General features: G+C 35.3%; 2 protein-coding genes across 2 annotated transcripts in view; one reads left to right on the forward strand and one right to left on the reverse strand.

The window, feature by feature from the left end:
* Window positions 1-573, reverse strand: part of LOC108770616 (DNA topoisomerase 3-alpha) — a 7,004-nt gene extending 6,431 nt beyond the window's left edge. Inside the window, exon 1 of the mRNA XM_018522296.1 lies at window positions 133-573. Within this exon, the coding sequence (XP_018377798.1) occupies window positions 133-351 (219 nt within the window). The 5' untranslated portion in view covers window positions 352-573. The remainder of the gene's footprint in view (window positions 1-132) is intronic.
* Window positions 574-1,324: 751 nt separating this feature from the next.
* MARCH6 (membrane-associated ring finger (C3HC4) 6) lies at window positions 1,325-16,898 on the forward strand. The gene is made up of 7 exons (XM_018522256.1): window positions 1,325-1,506; window positions 3,418-3,865; window positions 7,906-8,227; window positions 8,467-8,840; window positions 14,284-14,940; window positions 15,016-15,469; window positions 16,099-16,898. The coding sequence occupies exons 2-7, from the start codon at window positions 3,479-3,481 to the stop codon at window positions 16,845-16,847; spliced, it is 2,943 nt and encodes a 980-aa protein (XP_018377758.1). The 5' UTR covers window positions 1,325-1,506; window positions 3,418-3,478; the 3' UTR covers window positions 16,848-16,898.
* Window positions 16,899-18,667: the final 1,769 nt, after the last annotated feature.

The following is an 18,667-nucleotide window of genomic DNA, read 5'->3' on the forward strand; positions in this document are numbered from 1 at the left end:
CCCTGGATATAATTCTGACAAGCTGTAACTATTGCAAGATAAAATATGATTGAATAACGAGAAGTAAGCGAATGATAATCAAGAATTATTACTGAGAAAACGCTCTATTCATATAAATAAACAAATGCTTACTCTTCTGCTGGTACCATGCGATAAATAACCAGCAATATTTTTAGCAGCATCGGGTTTTTCAGCAACACTGAGAACCTTCATGATGCTCTTTGAACGGTATTGTCTTAACAAGCAAAACGTATAACCAAGGTTTTTGCTAGATAAGTTGCTGGCTTTGCTTTTCAGACCGTAATATATTGTACAATTCAATGCAATGGTACAAGACTTAAAAAAAGCCATTACATGATTTTGGCATTGTTGACAATTTTCCGCCTCAAAGGTTATAAATTTACTGCTTAAGCACTCAATTTTTTAATAAATGACGTATCAATACGTGATTTATCTACTTTAGTTGCGTTATTGGAATGACTAAATAGACAGAAAATAAACGTCCATTTCCATGTTCTATCGCGTAATTTTACACAGCGTCAACGGCGAGACCAAACCTCGCTCCAAAATTCTGTTTACATATCGATCTGTATTGTGTGCAAGTGTGCAGATGTGCGGCATACGTACTTTTCACTCAACGTGCGAGAAGTTCAATTGAAAAGAACAAAGTGAAAATCGAGGCCAAAGAGCCAAAGATGATTGGCCGATGTGTCAGCCATGTTCAATATTTTCTGTTCGGCGACCAATCGACGCGTTCGACAGTAAATCCAAAAACGATCGATTCATAGATCTGTTCGCGTTGCTTGAAATCCCTCAAAATTTTTTTATTTAAAATGACAATTTAATATATTTATTAAAACGACAACATAATATATAAAATAACATAACAATAATAATATAATAATATGTATAATATATTTAAGCGTGAAAAAGGGAGAAAGCGAAGATGCTATATAAGTGCATAAAGTGCAAGTAACTTTGCATTGCTTGCACTTTACATCCCCTTTCACGCTTTTCGTTCTTTAATAATATATATTATTACATTACAATTATAATTATATTATTATTATATCCATCTTCCTCTAGGTGCAAAAAATTTTAAATCGTATACTCACTGAGAAAATTAATGCAACACTGGTGCATTAGCGGAGATCGATTTATATATTTTCGGTATTAATAAATAATTTAATCCTTTTAATTACATATTCAGTTGTCAAGGTAACCTCCTAACTTTTAAATGATTAAATTATTTTCATACTAATAAAAATATACGTGAATTAAATTTGCATCCAATTGCACTCGATGCGCACCAGTGTTGCACTAGGTTTCCCAGTGGAAAACCGTAGTGATTTTGCATTTTGTGGGTTTTGGGAGTGAGAAACTGAGAAATCACTAAATTGCAGAACGTAGAAAGAACTTGGGAGCAGCGAAGAGTGCGGACGTCCCTCGTTGTTTTTTGCACAATAACTTTCGATCCGATGTGGATTTTTCTCAGGACACACACACGTGGGTATCAATTGCCGAGTGTCGCGTTACGCTATTATGTCACGTTACGTCATCGTCGCATCTCCGACGAGTAGTCGAGAGATCCGCTCGCACAAGAAGTCTTAATCATCGAAACGCCTATACACGTATGTACATACGTACACACGTCAGGTTTCTTGTTTTGTCACGATGGATTATATTCCCTTCTCTCCCCCAAACGGTCCGACAATCCGGCCCAAAACGCGATGTTCCAGATATCGTGAGCCACCGATGGCTAACGCTCGTATATTACGCATTGTTTCACGGAGAAAGGAAAGGTCACGGAAACCTGACGTGTCGTATCACATTGAGCGTTGTCGTTGTGTCGTGTCACGTCGTGTCATTGAACGTTCGTTCCTATATCGTGTTTAATTTGCATAATTAACGAACACACAATTATGATTATCATCCTGGTGAAATTTTCTCAGAATTTTTATACGAATTGGAACACTTCAGAAAAACAAAGTCTACATCATTTTTTCAGAATTTTTTATATATGTGAATTCTGAAACATTCTAAGATTTCTATAAATTAAAAAAAAAAATATCTTAAATTTCTTTAGATTTTATTAGTGTATTTTGTTTCAAGCTTAATGTACATGATGCATTATTTTATCCTTGTTATTCCAAATATCCTAAAGAAAGATAAAATGATATATTTCCAAGTAGAGCAACAAGTCATTATGATGTCAAAATGACTCTAAAATAATCATTAAAAGTCATTTTCCAATCATTCATTTTAATGTCATTGTGACATTAAAATGAAACTGTTATCGTGACTTGTTCTGCTTAGGTCATTGTACATTATGTGAAACGAAACACATCCTAAGATTTTATCAAAAATTATAGAATGAGAAAATCTTAGAAATTTTAGAATATTTAAGAATTCACATATATGAAGAATTTTAGAAGAGATGTCTGTATATTTTTTCGATATTTCTGAAATGTTCCAATTTATGTAAAAAATCCAAAAAATTTTCTAAAAGATTATCAAATTATTCAAAAATTCCAAAAAAACTTATAAAATTTACATTAAAATTCTGAAAAATATTGAAAATTTTCAGAAAAATATTCACCAGGACAGACAGAAACATGACCTAAAATTGGAAGAATAATCTCATTTTGCAGACCGCATCAACTTTCATACATTTCGTTTTTCTTTTTTCCTTTTTATATGAACTTTGTCGTCCATATATATTTATTAATCTGCAATCAGAATTATTTACAAATGAGAGAAGATCAAATGTTTTCCCTTTGATTTTATATAATTGTTGGATCCCATGAATTCAAGAATTTTATTTGGAAGAATTTATGGAGAAATTTCACAAAAAATATATAGTTTGCTATTTTTAATCATGACTTGAATGCTTAAAAATCTATGCAATAGTCTTTTGCAAAAGTATCGTTTAATGTAGGATTACAAAGTCCAATTCTAATTGTCAAAAATCACAAATCCAATTTGATATAAGATTATAGTATATTAAATACAGCCTTGGCTATAAGCCATAAATATATAATGCATCCAACATTTGTTGCATTTTCTTACAAAAGAAACTAGTAAAAGCTACAAAAAAACTAACAAAATATTAAAAGTTGTAAAAATAAATATTTTTGTCAATAAAATTATTTTTTAATATATTTTTCTTTATTCTTTAAATCTGAACGTTTGCGTTAATTTGTTGTGTTTCATACTTATGGCTCAGACTATATTTGTTCTGAGTCCTCAAATTTCCGTTTCAGCTTTTCCTTTCAAAATTTCATAAACGTACGATCTGTTGATAATATAAATTTTAAAATATCATAAGATGAAGTGTTATAATTATATATCTTTTTAAAACTTTCATATTCGTTAACTATGTAATGTAAGATTCATGGATATTTCATGTGTTTTCAGCAATACAAGACCGTTTCTGACTTCCCTTGCTTGATACGTGGCTGTTTTTAAAATACCAAACATGACGGAGGACATGTTGGGTGCGGACATCTGTAGGGTCTGTCGATCCGAAGGCCTCGCAGACAGACCCCTGTTTCATCCCTGTATATGCACAGGCAGCATTAAATGGATACATCAGGAGTGTCTAGTGCAGTGGATGCGCTATTCGCGCAAGGAATACTGCGAACTCTGTGGTTACCGTTTTTCATTCACACCTATATATAGTCCAGACATGCCGCGGCGTTTACCACTGAGAGATGTCGTAGGCGGTTTATTCTCAAGCATTGTTACCGCCGTGAAATACTGGTTACATTACACACTGGTGGCGATCGCGTGGCTGGGAGTCGTTCCATTAACTGCGTGTCGCACATATAGAGCTCTCTTCAGCGGACCGCTCGATTTAGTTCGGGTAAGTGAAGGAGATGAGAAATTAGATTTGTCGTATGATACATTTTTTAAGCATGTTAATTGACTGCAGAATAGAGAGATTCTTGAATCTCTTTAGCCAATCAACAGGAAAAATTTGTCATATGATATACGAGACGTTAGCTGAACCTTAGATTAGAAATTGAAATTGAAATTAACCAATTAGAAAAAAACCAAACCAATATCAAGTTTAGTAAATTTTGCTTTGATTGGTTAAATTAAATCTCGCTTTCAATCTCAATCTGTAATCTGATACGGGCATAGTAGACTTGATCTTGATTTTAATACACACGGAAAAAAAAATGTATTAATAGCATTATTATTAGGGGAGAGTGGTCTAAATCGGACCGTGTTCCAAATAGGACCTTTTTAATTTAAATGAATACGGTTAAGCAGATTTACATACTATTTATAATGTAAAGTCCTTATAAGACACCGAACATGTGAAAGCAGTTTGACAGATCTCTGTCATAACATTCATAAAATAGACGCAAATATGTATTTTCAGCCACCATGCGAAAATTTTTTTAAAAAAGAAAATCCTTATAAATCATTATTTAAAAGGTGTTAAAAATTTGAAAAATAATTGATTTAAGATAATTAAAGAGTGTAGAATTCAAAAATATCAAGCATTGTGATTACTTTTGCGGTTTATTGTAAAATTTGTTCCAAAGTTCGAAAGGACCCGTGTCCAACTCGGACAGTACGGTGAATAACTTATAGGCCTGGTTGTAGTACTGGTGATCGGCTGACCAGATCTGGTCCAAGCAATATGGTCTAAGCAATTACATCAGTAAAATATCATGAGTCATCAGACTCAGATTAGTTGAGTTTTATTGATTTCAATTCTAATAATATAAACAATCAGTAATTTCTTTTTCCGAAAAAATTTTTATCTGACTGTCAAATTGCTCGTTATTACTCAATACTACGAAACATACATTAAGATATTTTAAAATTCTATCTAAAAATCCATAAAGATAAGAGTTTTTGATTCGAACCAGGGGATGGTCCGATTTGAAACCAATGGTTCCAAATCGGACCAGAAAAAACGTTTTTACATTTTCCATTATAGTTCAACACAGGTGAGAGATACGTCAAAATGGTCTAAAGCAAAAATGAAGGGAATTAAATGATCTTTTCAATGACACCTTCGATTTTACGATCGAACTTTATTTACGCCTTATAGAGAGCAAAAACTGCAAATCCGATTTAGACCATTCTCCCCTATAAAGGTTATGCGTTTCGCGGGTTTCCTCCGTGTCCAGATCCATTGTTGAGATCCCAACGTTTCGTGAACCTTGCAGTCTACTTCATCAGGGCGAGGAGCAGCTGATACTGAGCTGTTCCCCCAGGCCGGTCCTTTTTATATTACGCTACTTGTTGGGGTGATGGGGGTGGGCGGTCATAAAACCAACCTCATTCTTATCAAAGAACGCATCCACTTCACTAAGTCATAAATAGCCCAGATCTCCTATAAAACCTTTAAACTTCACCTATTCCTATTACGTTGCGGCATGACATCTGATAAACCCTAGATCGTATTACATACGAACAAGCCGCGAAAACCCTCACACAAACCTCTGAAAGACAGAAACAGAAATACATAAACCTCGTCCCTTACAAAAATCCACAACCCTCTCTACTCAACGTCAAGAACCTGTCCAACAATGATCTGTCTCAAGATACTATATCTGCACTTGCCAAAGACCCTAACTTTGCAGTGGCACCTAGAAAGGTTCCAAAGGAAGAAATTATCAGTCAAATAGAGTCAATCATCTACCGATTCAGAACAAGCAGATAATATCCGCAGACAGGTAACCAATATCCTTTCCAAAGCTAAACCCCCTCCACCAAACATCACTAGACAAGAGCGATTGGCCCTCCAAGACCTGAACAGGAACATAGACATCATCGTGCTTTCAACCGACAATCAAAGGCAATACGACAGTAGTCATGAATACATCAGACTATAAGAAAAAGTTGAAGAATCTTCTCTCGGACAAAGCATACAAAAAGCTTGACAAAGATCCAACTAACACAATCGCACAGAACACCAAGATCATAGTGGAGAAAAGCAACATTCCCAATGAAACCAAATCAACATTAAAACTTACAAATCCTCTCCCACCAAGACTACGGACTATCGAAAGTACACAAATCAAACATCTCGCTCAGACCAATTGTCAGCGCCATACACTCCCCGACATATAACTTATTCCGCTTCCTAGCACGAACACTACAACCCCTCACTGAAAAAATCGAATCACACATAACCAACTCAACGGACTTCATACAAAAGATTCAAAAAATCCGACTACGTCCCACAGACCTGCTTGTAAGTTTTGACGTAGAATCCCTTTTGACACAAGTCCCAATAAAAGACACATTAAACATAATAAAGGCCTTACATGAAGTCCCTCCTGACCTCATCCTGCTAATAGAACACTGCTTAACAACCACTCACTTCTCCTATAACAACCAATTTTATAAACAAACTTCAGGAGCGGCGATGGACTCTCCTATTTCTCCTGTAATCGCCAACATTTTCATGGAGCATTTTGAGAAAGAGGCCCTCAGAAAAACACCCAAAAAACCAGAAGTTTGGTTCCGTTATGTAGACGACACATTCATGGTATGGAGACACGGCAGAGCCAAACTACGTAAATTCCTTATTTTCCTCAACAAACAACATTCAAATATCCACTTCACTATATTCATAGAGGAAAACGGAAAACTCCCTTTCCTAGATGTTCTTGTCTCTAAGAAAGCTGACGGTACCTTAGGCCATCAAGTGTGCAGAAAACCAACACACACAGATAGATATCTACATGCCGAGTCGCACCACCACCCAGCACAAAAACAGTCAACAATCAACTCACTAGTACATAGAGCTTTCACCATCTCTGACAAGAAACATCTACAGACAGAACTCAACTACCTCAAATTGGCCTTACAGAAAAACGGACATGACAAAAAAGACAACCAAAATAATCAATAAACATGTAAACAAGACAATGGTCTCTGACACAACCAGACGAAAGGATACTAACCATTCTCCCATATGTCAAAGGAACAACAGATCGGATTGGCAGGATATTAAACAAACACAATATTCTAACTATCTTCAAACCACCTAAAAAGATAGGACAAATCTTAAGAAATCCTAAAGATCAAAGACCTCCACTCAGTTCCGCAGGAGTATACAAAATACCTTGTTCCTGCAGGAAAATATACATTGGATAAATCGGAAGAATGGTCAACCTACGGATCAAAGAACACCAATGTGATGTCAGACTAAAACACGCCACGCAGACGGCATTATCAGAACACAATATCGAAACAGGACATCAAATACTGTTTGACAAAACGACCACAATAGCCAACAGTACATCATACTTTCCAAGAAAGTATAGAGAAGCCATAGAAGATACAAAAACACCTTAACAATTTAAATAGAGATAATGGCTACATTATAAATATAGAAGACCATTCTCCCGGTTATTGAAGACCGACCAATTCCACCACTTCTTTCCTCTTCCACAATCCCTTCCCCCTCTCCGTCCACCCCCACCACCCCAACAAGCAGCGTAATATAAAAAGGAACGGCCTGGGGGGGGGGGGGAGCTCAGTATCGGGCTCCTCGCCCTGATGAAGTGGACTGCAAAGTTCACGAAACGTTGGCATCTCAACAATGGATCTGGACACGAAGGAAACCCGCGAAACGCATAACCTTTATACAGAAAGCACCCATGGAAGCCTAAGAATATTAGCATTATTAGTAATTATAAGTGGAAGCTAGACAGATAAGAATAAATCTAATAAGAGAAATAGTTCTACCTTCGCTTTATCGCTTGAATAGATCTTGATGTCTAATAATATTTATATGTAAATTGATATTTATTTTCAAAAATTGCTATGAGCTAATACTGTTAATATACCTATTTATTTTTTTGGTGCAGGAAAATTTGCGATTTAAAAATTAATACTAACAAATTTAATATTGAAATTATGTATTTGCAGATAATGTCGTTACCGATGGATATGCTTTCCACCGAAAGTATATCGTCGGATGTGTTTCACGGTTGTTTCGTAGTTACTTGCACTTTGTTCGCGTTTATCGGCCTGGTATGGCTACGCGAGCAAATTTTACACGCGGGCGGCCCCGACTGGCTTGAAAGAGATATACAACTGCCTCCAGTTGACAATCCTCCACAAGCAAACGCACAACGACCACAACAACCTCATGAACAACGTGCTATGCCACAAGAAGTTCAGGACAACAATAATGTTCCTCCTTTCATTGATCCACCTATTCCTCAAGAAGGGGAGTTACATAATGAAGGTAATTTGACAAGATGAGATAGACTTTTTCAGACTTTTAAAAATGATAAAGTGTTACAATAACATGAGAAAGTTTATTATAACGTAAAGTAATAGTGTCTTGCCTTACAAAAATTTTAAAGGCACTGGAAGGCATTTCAATAACTACTTTTAATACTTAAAATAAGTAATTAATCATCTTGCAGTATTAAATTAACCAGTATTAAATAGGATTTTTTGTTTTATTCAATCAAATCATAGATCAACGTCCCATATATCGAGAAGTGGCAGAAAACTTGGCCAATAATCCACGAATTGGTGAACCCGAAGATCTGGTGAGAGACGTACAAGCACCAGCTCCTCCCGTACCACCTCTTCCAATCAGGGATGAACTCGGTGTAGACGGTGGACAGGCGAATGCCGCGGGTGGCGAGCGTTGGGCGAGGGGACATGCAGTGCAGGCTCATGTAGTAGGGCAGGCACAGGGTGAAGCCGAGGAGGCTAATTGGAATCCTATGGAGTGGGACAGACCAGCTGAAGAATTAACTTGGGAACGTCTCTTAGGATTGGACGGATCTCTTGTCTTTCTTGAACATGTCTTCTGGGTTGTGTCCCTAAACACCTTATTTATCATGGTGAGTTTATATATAGGATGTTCTGAAAATCGTGGTATAACTGGAAAGGAGATGATTTCTTATACAGGGTATCCCGAAATTTTTTGACGAGCGTTCTTGTGCAGATAGAGCGGACTAAACTGAGTCGAAAAGTCTTCTATCATTTTGCAATTTTCGCAATAGTTAACAAGATATTAATTACTAAAAATTACCGAATATTGATCTTCAATAATTTTTTTCTCAAATACTATCAACTTTATAAAAAAACTGCAAGAAACAAAAATTGTTTATTTTCTTCTCATAGAACTCTGAGAATGTTTTCAGAATTTTTTATCAACTTTTTAGTACTGCATTTTCTTACACACACACACACACACACACACACACACACACACACACACACACACACATCACCACCACCACCACCATCACACATATTGGCAACTATTTTTACCAACACGAGAAAATACGGTATTAAAAAATTTTGAAAAAATTCTCAAAACTTTATGAGAAGAAAATAAACATTTTTTATCTCTCGCTTTTTTCTGTAAAGTTAATAAGTATTTGAGTAAAAAATTATTGAAAACCAATATTCAGCGATTTTTAGCAATTAATATCTATCTAAAAGAGCGCTTAGCAAAAAATTTCGAAACACCCTGTATATATAGAGATTTCAATAATAATAATTTTTCTTTCGAATTTAATTAAACAATTACTTGCTCTTTATTGTCAAATTTGTTTCAACAGCGTTTATAAGGACATTAAAAGTACAAATTTTTGTTTTAGATAATTTAAAAATAAATTTAATATGTTAGATGTATCTTTCACTAAATTGTATACATATATATATATATATATATCGAAAACATTGTGATATGGAAAAACATTCATTTTATATTTTCAAGCTATAAAGAGCCTCTCTATTTTACAATACGTCCCATACAACACACTTTATTCGATATATATCCTAAGAACGGATTACAGACGTGACTCTGAACGTCGTGACGTTCCCTGGAGGTCTGTGCTGTATGGAGCCTATGTGAAAAGGTATCTTAATATATATTCTCACAAAAATATTTTAAACGCGAGCGTGGCATGGCAGACAGCGCACTGGTCTATCATGCCAATGGTCCCGGATTCGATCCCAGTAGGAACCAAAATATTTGCGCTCGTGTCTCCTCTCGGAAAAGGCTGGCAATCTTCCGAGAGTATCTTTGCCCACAGAAACACCTCTCGAAAAATCCGCCATTCGGAACCGACATTAAAAACTGTAGATCCAATAGGCGTTGTCTATAATAATTGTGAAAAGAATAATCGACTGTGATTGGTCAATTTCTTACTTTTACTTCTTAAACCAAGCTTACTTCGCGTATTGTAGACAACGCCATATGCTCATAGCAATTGAATAATCAGTGTGCGCACCACGAGCATGAGAGAGGTGTAACACAAGCCAGAGGCTCGTAAGAAGAGAAAATTAATGTTTCTTATAGTCATAAGGGGTAACACCACTGTAACGGCCCAAAAAATTGCACTTTTTCGACATTTTTTTTATAATGGAAGGAAATGAAATAAAGTATTAATATTCCGTGAAGTTAATAAGCATATATTGAAGTACTTGTAAAAATTTTTTCATAAAAAAATATTACAAAATGGCGAAATGGCAGCCATATTCCCGATGCGCCTTTAAAATAAAGGGGTCCGCGGCAAGACCGCGGCAAGCAGTGTAGCCGTTGGAAATTTGAACCTAGAACAAATAAAAAAATTCCTCATGATCTTCAATGGTATATCTAGTACAATACGTAGGGGATTTTAGAATATTGATTTTTGAGTGATTGGTGAGCATTTGAATAAAGTCGTTCATTTTTCGATAAAAAAAAGTGACATTATTTGGCAATAAAAAATGTTTAAAGCAACGTATCGAAAATCCCATACGTATTGTACTTCGAAATGTTGTTTTGAATGTACAGTAAAAAATTCGAGTGAAAATATTAAAAATTGTTTGAGTTATACTGCTTGCCGCGTTGAAAAAACGTGTTTCGAGAAAAACGCATTTAAAGTTTGGAGTTGTATTATAAACATGAAAAAATTGAAAATTCGACTAAAAAAAAATTTTTACCATTAGTCTGCAATCCCAGCACCGTAAAGCTGCCCTTCTAAGTTGGAATAGTCGTCCTCCATTTCTTTCCTCGCAGATGTGCTAGAGCGCGCCTTTTTTGCCGCATCTGATAATTGTGCCTCTGCGTACTTGATTCGTTTTGCGTCGGATTCGATGCAAAAATTATATGCTTGGACGCCAATTTCCATTTCCAGAAGCTGCATAATGTGTATAATACTAGTCATTCCATCATTAAAGACGCATGTAGCGATATCCGCCGCTACATTTAGGACTGTCTTGCCGCTTGAGTACGATTTAGGAGCCAAATTCCACACTGTCGCATTAAAACTTTCGTTACTATTCTGCGTGTAACCGCCCAGGCAACGGTTTAGTAACTCGTCCCGACTCAAATCTTCATAAATAGGTTTTATGGCTTCGTAAACTTCCTCGGAAAGCGGTGACTTGTGACGGAAAGTGTCCAAGGTGTCTGCTTCTTGTGCCTTCTTCCAATTGCACCAAGATTTCGAGCACTTCTCGTGTTGCGGATTTTCGTCAGTTGATAACTTATGAAATAAGGTCGCCCAAATTTCATTTTTCATGTCATCTAAGGATGTTGGGTTCCGACGAATGGCCAAACCATAATAAATAGTCAGCTCGTCTATTAATTTGGCACTTAATTTTCCTTTTCCTCCGAGGTTTTTCGATGATTTTTTCAGATTACGAAGTCGCGTTCCCATTCTTTTCTGTACGTGCGAGATGCATTCTTTCTTCTGTACTATTAAATCTTCATACGGTTCAGAGTCGATAATACCTTTAAAGGTTTTACTATCACCGTCCCCGATGTAGCTTGAATATTTGAGATCGTGCAAATCTTTTGAGCGATGGAACATCTCGATGACTGCGTCAACTTCCATTTTTCCCGATGATCCTTCGTGGTTCGCTTTACATACATCGGCGTGCGTTGTATACCATTCGTCATAGTCACAAGTGTCCATTTTTTTCTTTCACTGTTCGCAACTTTTACAATATTTAGATTTTATCTCAACATCGACAATTTGCCCAGAAAACCAACCAATCAATGATGAAACGTGATTCCAAAAAGCGAAGAAAATCCGCGTTTTCTCCAAGAACCATCACCGGAAACCGTTATTCCTGCAGATTGTCCATGTTCTTCAGTCATTTTCTTCTCTTTTTGTGCTGCTTTTTTCAAACTGGAATCTCTTACTGTTGATGTTGCGATTGAAATCATATTCACTAATTTATCGTAAAAAGATTGGAATATTGGACGTGGTAATTCCATGAAAGCACAAAACTTCATAATTCCATTTAGTCCAACTCCTACTAATCGCATAGCTAGAACGATTCGACGATTTACTTCGTATGCGTTTTGTATATATTTACAACTAGGAATTACAACTTCCGGGCAATTAGGACAAGCGATAACTATTTTGAAGCCTAAGCCACGAGGATTTCTTTCACGAAAAGTAATATCGGAATTACACTTTTTACATTTCACATGTTGTGAAATCACAGCAAAAACTGCCAAAAAATTTATAATTCTGTACCCGAATTCATAATTTACGTCCAAATCTTCACTCGTTCTCAACTTCTTGGCAGACGCACTCACGCCTTCCGCGTCGCCTTCAACCTCGAATCTGTTCTTCGGTCGTCTTTTCGACACGTTGCTTCGAAGCCGCGTTGTATGCAATTCTTTTGTACCTTTTTGGCGCGAATAAACTTTATCACTCATTTTGCTATCTAAACACTCCGAAATTACACAAAAAACTGCTCAACTCGAAGCGCACACGTACAAAAATAAACGACGGTTATTGATTTCAAGCGGGAAAATCGTGTGTTTTGTACACGAAATGATGCAATACTGACGCGTAAACACGTGTTTCTAATGAAAATGCTTCTAAAATTACTCCTAGAGACATCTATTAGTGTGTCACATAACTTAGAAATCAATAAGCAAGGTATTACGCACTACTCTCTCGACAGGTATCCACCCGGCGCAGGTAGCCGTTTCGGAGTCGCCCGACTCGTTCGGTACACAGCTCGGAATTTCGATGAAAAAAATTAGTTTCACGTATAAAAGTTTTTTCCTCGTATTCTACAGGGTTCAAAGGATTTTTGAAGCCCAAAAAAAAAATTGATTTTTTGAAAATTTTACAGTGGTGTTAGCCCTTTAACGATGCATAGGCAAATTATATAAATTGTATAGATTTAATTAGAAATAAAATATTCAAGTAATTTTTCCAATCCGAATGTTTTTTCAGGATTGCACATTTGTGTCCACATATGTCGATTTTAGGAAATTACGAATATCCTGGATACAAAGGATTTCAAAAACTTATCCTGTTTAAGATATTCGTTATTTCCGAAAATTGACAGATGGACGACACACATATCGCAATCCTCGGAAACCATCTGGATTGGAAAAATTATCTGCAAAATCATATTTTATTTCTAATTCTATGCAATTTATAATTTGCCTCTTATGACTTAGAACGCAATGTAATAAAAGGTTTTGAAAAAATTTTCAGAATTTTATGAGAAGAAAATAAACAATTTTTGTCTCTTGCTGTTTTTCTGTAAAGTTGATAGTATTTGAGTAAAAAATTATTGAAAACCAATGCTCAGCGATATTTAGTAATTAATATCTTGTTAACTATTACGAAAATTGCAAAATGGTAGAGGACTTTTCGACTCAGTTCAGTCTATCTACACAGTCCACTCTATCTATACAAAAGCGCTTGGCAAAAATTGCGAGACACTCTGTATAAAAACAAGTACAAAATAATAAAGTTTGTTCATAGAACTTTGTTTTTTTTTTTTTTTAAATATACATGCATTGAGTAGCACTTGACAATCTACTTGATTCCCCCAATCTCATTCATCGCTAATTTTATGTCAGTCTGGTTTTTCGTAGCTTAAAATAAAGTAATAAGTTTCAATAATGTATTTTATTTTATTAGATAATTAAAAAATTGTTGAAATTTCACCCTTTATGTAACAGATAATTATTAGATAAATTCTTGCTCGGTGAATTAGACATGTGATGGTAATGTGTTCAAATTCTTTATTTCTTCGAATGGTTATATGATAGTTATCTCTTAATTGAAACCGATATTCAAACTCAATTTTTTCAAAAATAAAGTTCTATACGGAAAAATTGTATTCTATATTTTCCACTTTTTACATGAGAAATCACTTCTTTCTCGGTTGTATCACACTTTCCAGAACCTTGTATATGCATGATCGGACATATATGCATATTGACTAATTAACGTGTTTTTTTTACGATGGTATTATATAAAACTAATTTTTCTTTCCTGTTTTTACCTTTTGTACTAATGTATTTTTCAGGTATTCGCTTTCTGCCCGTATCATATCGGTCAATTAACGATAGCGGGATTGGGTCTGCAAGAACATGCAGCCGCATCACATTTTGAAGGCTTAGTGACCACGTTGTGCGGCTACTGTGTTATCGGAGTTTGTCTGGTGGTCCTTCACACTCTTGCCGCACTATTAGGCTTTCAGCGTTCCCAGCGAATCTTAGGACTTTGCTACGTTATTGTCAAAGTCTCTTTACTCTCTGTCGTGGAGATCGGCGTACTTCCATTAGTTTGCGGTTGGTGGCTGGACATTTGCTCGTTGGCAATGTTTGATGCTACACTCAGAGATAGAGAATCCTCGTTCAGACTCGCTCCTGGCACATCTATGTTTATCCATTGGTTAGTGGGAATGGTTTACATATATTATTTCGCGTCGTTTATTCTTCTCTTACGTGAGGTCCTGCGGCCTGGAGTTCTCTGGTTTCTACGAAATCTGAACGATCCCGATTTCTCCCCTATACAAGAAATGATACATCTTCCCATATTGCGACACGTACGCCGATTAGTCGCATCTGCAATCATATTCGGTACGGCGATTTTACTGATGTTGTGGCTGCCCGTGAAAATCCTGAGATGGGCTTGGCCGGGATTTTTACCCTACACTGTGACTGTACAGAGCGAAGCTCAGGTAAGATAATCAACAATGTTTATCTTATTCTTTCCTGCTGCGGTGATTAAATAAGTTGTGTTCTCTAAATTCTAGGTCAGCGAGCTTTCGTTGGAGCTACTTTTGTTGCAAGTGATCCTTCCTGCATTACTTGAGCAGTCGCACACGCGCACGTGGTTGAAAGCTCTAATAAGAGCATGGTGTCGCGTGGTAGCGTGGATGTTGGATCTGCAATCATATCTTCTACGAGATCAGGCGGATGATCCAGGACCGGCGGTAATCGAGGAACCGCAACATCCGGATTTGGGCGCTGCGCATCAAGCGCTACTACAGAGGGAGGGGCCTACGGGATTTCAACCTTATGTCAGACCGCGGTGGTTCCCCGCGAGATTGGTCGGGCTTCTATTTTGCGTTTGCATATCCCTCGTGATCGCCAGTCTAGTCGCTATGACGCTGCCCGTATGGCTGGGACGTAGAGTGATGGCGTTGTGGATGGTAGGCGCACCTGCTCCGTCGCCGCCTGTATTACCGCCTACATTAACTGGATCTGGTAAGTCAAAGTTATTCGTTTTTCTTTTTATAAAAATGTTTCGTGCAATCATTTTAAGAGAAAATATTACAGATTTTGCAAAATATTCATTTTCGTACTTATTTTGGTGAATTTTTATACATATGTGAATATACATATTCATATTCTGTTTTGTAAATTGTGCACCGATTTCATTTTTTACCTTGAAACACAATTTTAAACTGAAACTGTGATAGTAATATCACAAATAAAATTGACAAGCAATTTAATGATATTAATACTAATAAAAGCTGTAATAAAAAAACTAAAAAATTTATTACAAAAAATATTATTTCAACCAGGGTTCGAACCTGGATATGTATAAAAATTCACGAAATATTATTTGGTACTGAGATCGGTATTCATATAATCCGTTCTTATTTAAGACCTTAAGTATAGTCTTAAGATGTCATAAGTAATCACACAGCCATATTAGCATCTTAAGACATTACTTAAGATGGTTTTGAAAACAGATTATAAACACCTAAGATCTACCTAACTCGAATAAGCATTTTCGTACTTAGTTGTGTATTCATATAATATATTCGGTCTAATATTATATATTCATTTTCGAAAATTTGTATTACTATAATTTTTTACTTTTCTTTTAGATGGTGGCGAGACTGTAGGTCCTCTATCCGGAAGAGTACACGAAGTATACACAATAGCCTGTGGGACGTACGTATGTTGGGCCGCAGCTCGAGGCTTAGCATTGGCGTTCTCCTGGTTGCCTCGCGGCCGAAGAGCCATCGTAGACCGGATCAAGCACTGGGCGATCTTGGCCGTAAAAGCTTCAGTAGCGTTCGTGCTGCTTGTTGGAGTCATACCGCTCCTATTCGGTCTTCTTCTTGAATTAGTAGTGGTAGTTCCATTACGTGTCCCGTTAGAGCAAAATCCCATTTTATTCATCTGGCAAGATTGGGCCTTGGGCGTACTGTATACGAAGATAGCTACCGCCGTAACGATGATGGGACCGGATTGGCGAATACGTCTCGCTATAGAGCGGGCGTACAACGAAGGAATAAGGGAAATGGATTTGAAGTTTGTCATCAAGGAATTAGCAGCTCCCGTCATATGTTGTTTCGGTCTTGCTCTCGCGGTTCCTTATGCCGTGGCCTATGGAATAGTTCCACTTCTTGTGACTAATCTGCAGACCCAGATTCTTATCGCCAGACGTCTATATCCTTTCCTTCTTTTAGTAAATTTGGTCTGCGCATTGATTTGCTTTCAGATACGTCAGTTTAAAAAGTTGTACGAGCATATTAAGAACGACAAGTATCTCGTGGGGCAAAGGCTCGTGAATTATGAACATCGTAACAAATCGCAGACCCAACAGCATCAATCACCAAGGTCGAGCTAACGGTGTCAATAGGCATAATATTGTTACGAACGGAAACGGATTAGGATTAGCTTCGTGTACATTCTTTAAGATTTACTTACTGATTGATAATTTATATTATATATATATATATATATATACATATATATAGTCATGGTTTTATTTTTAATATTATAATTTATTAATGTAAAGCGATACCGAATAAATCAAAGACTGTTATCTAGTATCGCTTTTCACTCTGATGCTTGATAGTTTTAACATCATATGTATACCAATTATCTTGATTAACAAATAATGAAAGAGATTTCAATTGCATTATTTGCAGTAATGAAGAATGACAAAGATTACAGAATTATGATAGATATGTTGAACAAATATAATTTTATTCTTTGCTACAAACTCCAAAATTCTGACATAGTCCATCTTGTGCCTATTCTATAATTTCTTAACGTATCTGTATTCTTCATGTAACTATCACTAATGTGTGTCGTTACGTAAGAATAATATAAAACCGTGTAACATAACGGTTAACATTATTAGGCAGTTATAAAATAGGCATACAGAAATATAAAACATAAATGTTACAAATATAAATATACAGAATACAACCTCTCGATAATTCTTTTAGATCTTAGAGAAAGAGATTAATGAAAAAAAGGAATATGAAAGTACATCGTGGTCATTGTTATCTAACATATTAGATTATAATGTCGATCTCTATGTAATAGAATTTCTATAAACCTGCATACATTTGACTAGTGACTGTAGTCAAATATTTTTGCTATAGTCTCAAATGTTTGCAAATTAAAGTTTCATATACGGGTTATACTTAATCACATTTTTTGGTTTTATTCATGAGGATTGATTATTTCTAATATTTATGCATAAATCACGTGTAGATACCTGATGATACGGTATGTACATGTATGTACAAAACGTTTACAATAAACTAATATTTTATAACAAGATAATATATTGTCCGTATGTATATACATATCTCAATATTTACTTATAAAATAACGTGATGCGCTAGTATAAAAGTTACATGTATATTCCTTTTACAAATTATTCTCACATATTCTTTGCAACCAAATTTCACATTATTTACTAAAAATAATAACACATTTAGTAATCACTCAATAAGCTTTTGATGCATTGTAAATAACAAGCAGAAATCAGATATGTACAAATAAAAAAATTCTTTAATTTCATTGATTTAATTTTTTTTGGAGGATCACAAATTGTAAAATTTAAAGTGATAAAAATTTATCATCTGAATTTGTAATTTAAAATTAAATTGTGTATATGTATTATATCTAAGTTTTTCAGTGATAATGAAATATATATTGCATTTAATATTATATTAAAATAATAATATATAATGAAATATATATATCATATATAATCATTATTATTAATCATAATAATATAGTACAGTAATTCTACATGATCATTATCATTAATAATAATGATTATATGTAATTTTCAATGATTAATAATAATGAATATATATAATAAAACGAAATATATATACTACAAATGAAACGAATATATATAATAAAAATATCTACTGTATATAGTTTTTAAAAATTAAAAATTGATTTTATTGCAGTCTCAGTGCGGCGGTAATCACTGTATCACATGCACTGTATCGTTCGTATTTTAACTAATTGTAGTAATTGTAATTTGTAATCCTCCAAAATTTATACAATTAATACAAAAGTAATAACAATAATAGACTACAAGTCAAGCTAGGTTGTAGTGTTATATAATTGTGTATTAATCATTATAAAATAAAATACAAACGTTTCGGTCTGTATCAGGTAACCGTCAGTGACATA

Source organism: Trachymyrmex cornetzi, unplaced genomic scaffold (genome assembly GCF_001594075.2).
Source record: "Trachymyrmex cornetzi isolate Tcor2-1 unplaced genomic scaffold, Tcor1.1 scaffold129, whole genome shotgun sequence".
Taxonomy (NCBI): Eukaryota; Metazoa; Arthropoda; class Insecta; order Hymenoptera; family Formicidae; genus Trachymyrmex; species Trachymyrmex cornetzi.

What these genes read in the sequence shown, in the direction of transcription:
- MARCH6 (XM_018522256.1), top strand. Translation starts at nt 3,479, where the DNA reads ATGACGGAGGACATGTTGGGTGCGGACATCTGTAGGGTCTGTCGATCC. An exon ending in GACCGCTCGATTTAGTTCGG is followed by an intron (nt 3,866 to 7,905) that starts GTAAGTGAAGGA and finishes ATGTATTTGCAG; the next exon opens with ATAATGTCGTTACCGATGGA. An exon ending in CTGTACAGAGCGAAGCTCAG is followed by an intron (nt 14,941 to 15,015) that starts GTAAGATAATCA and finishes TCTAAATTCTAG; the next exon opens with GTCAGCGAGCTTTCGTTGGA.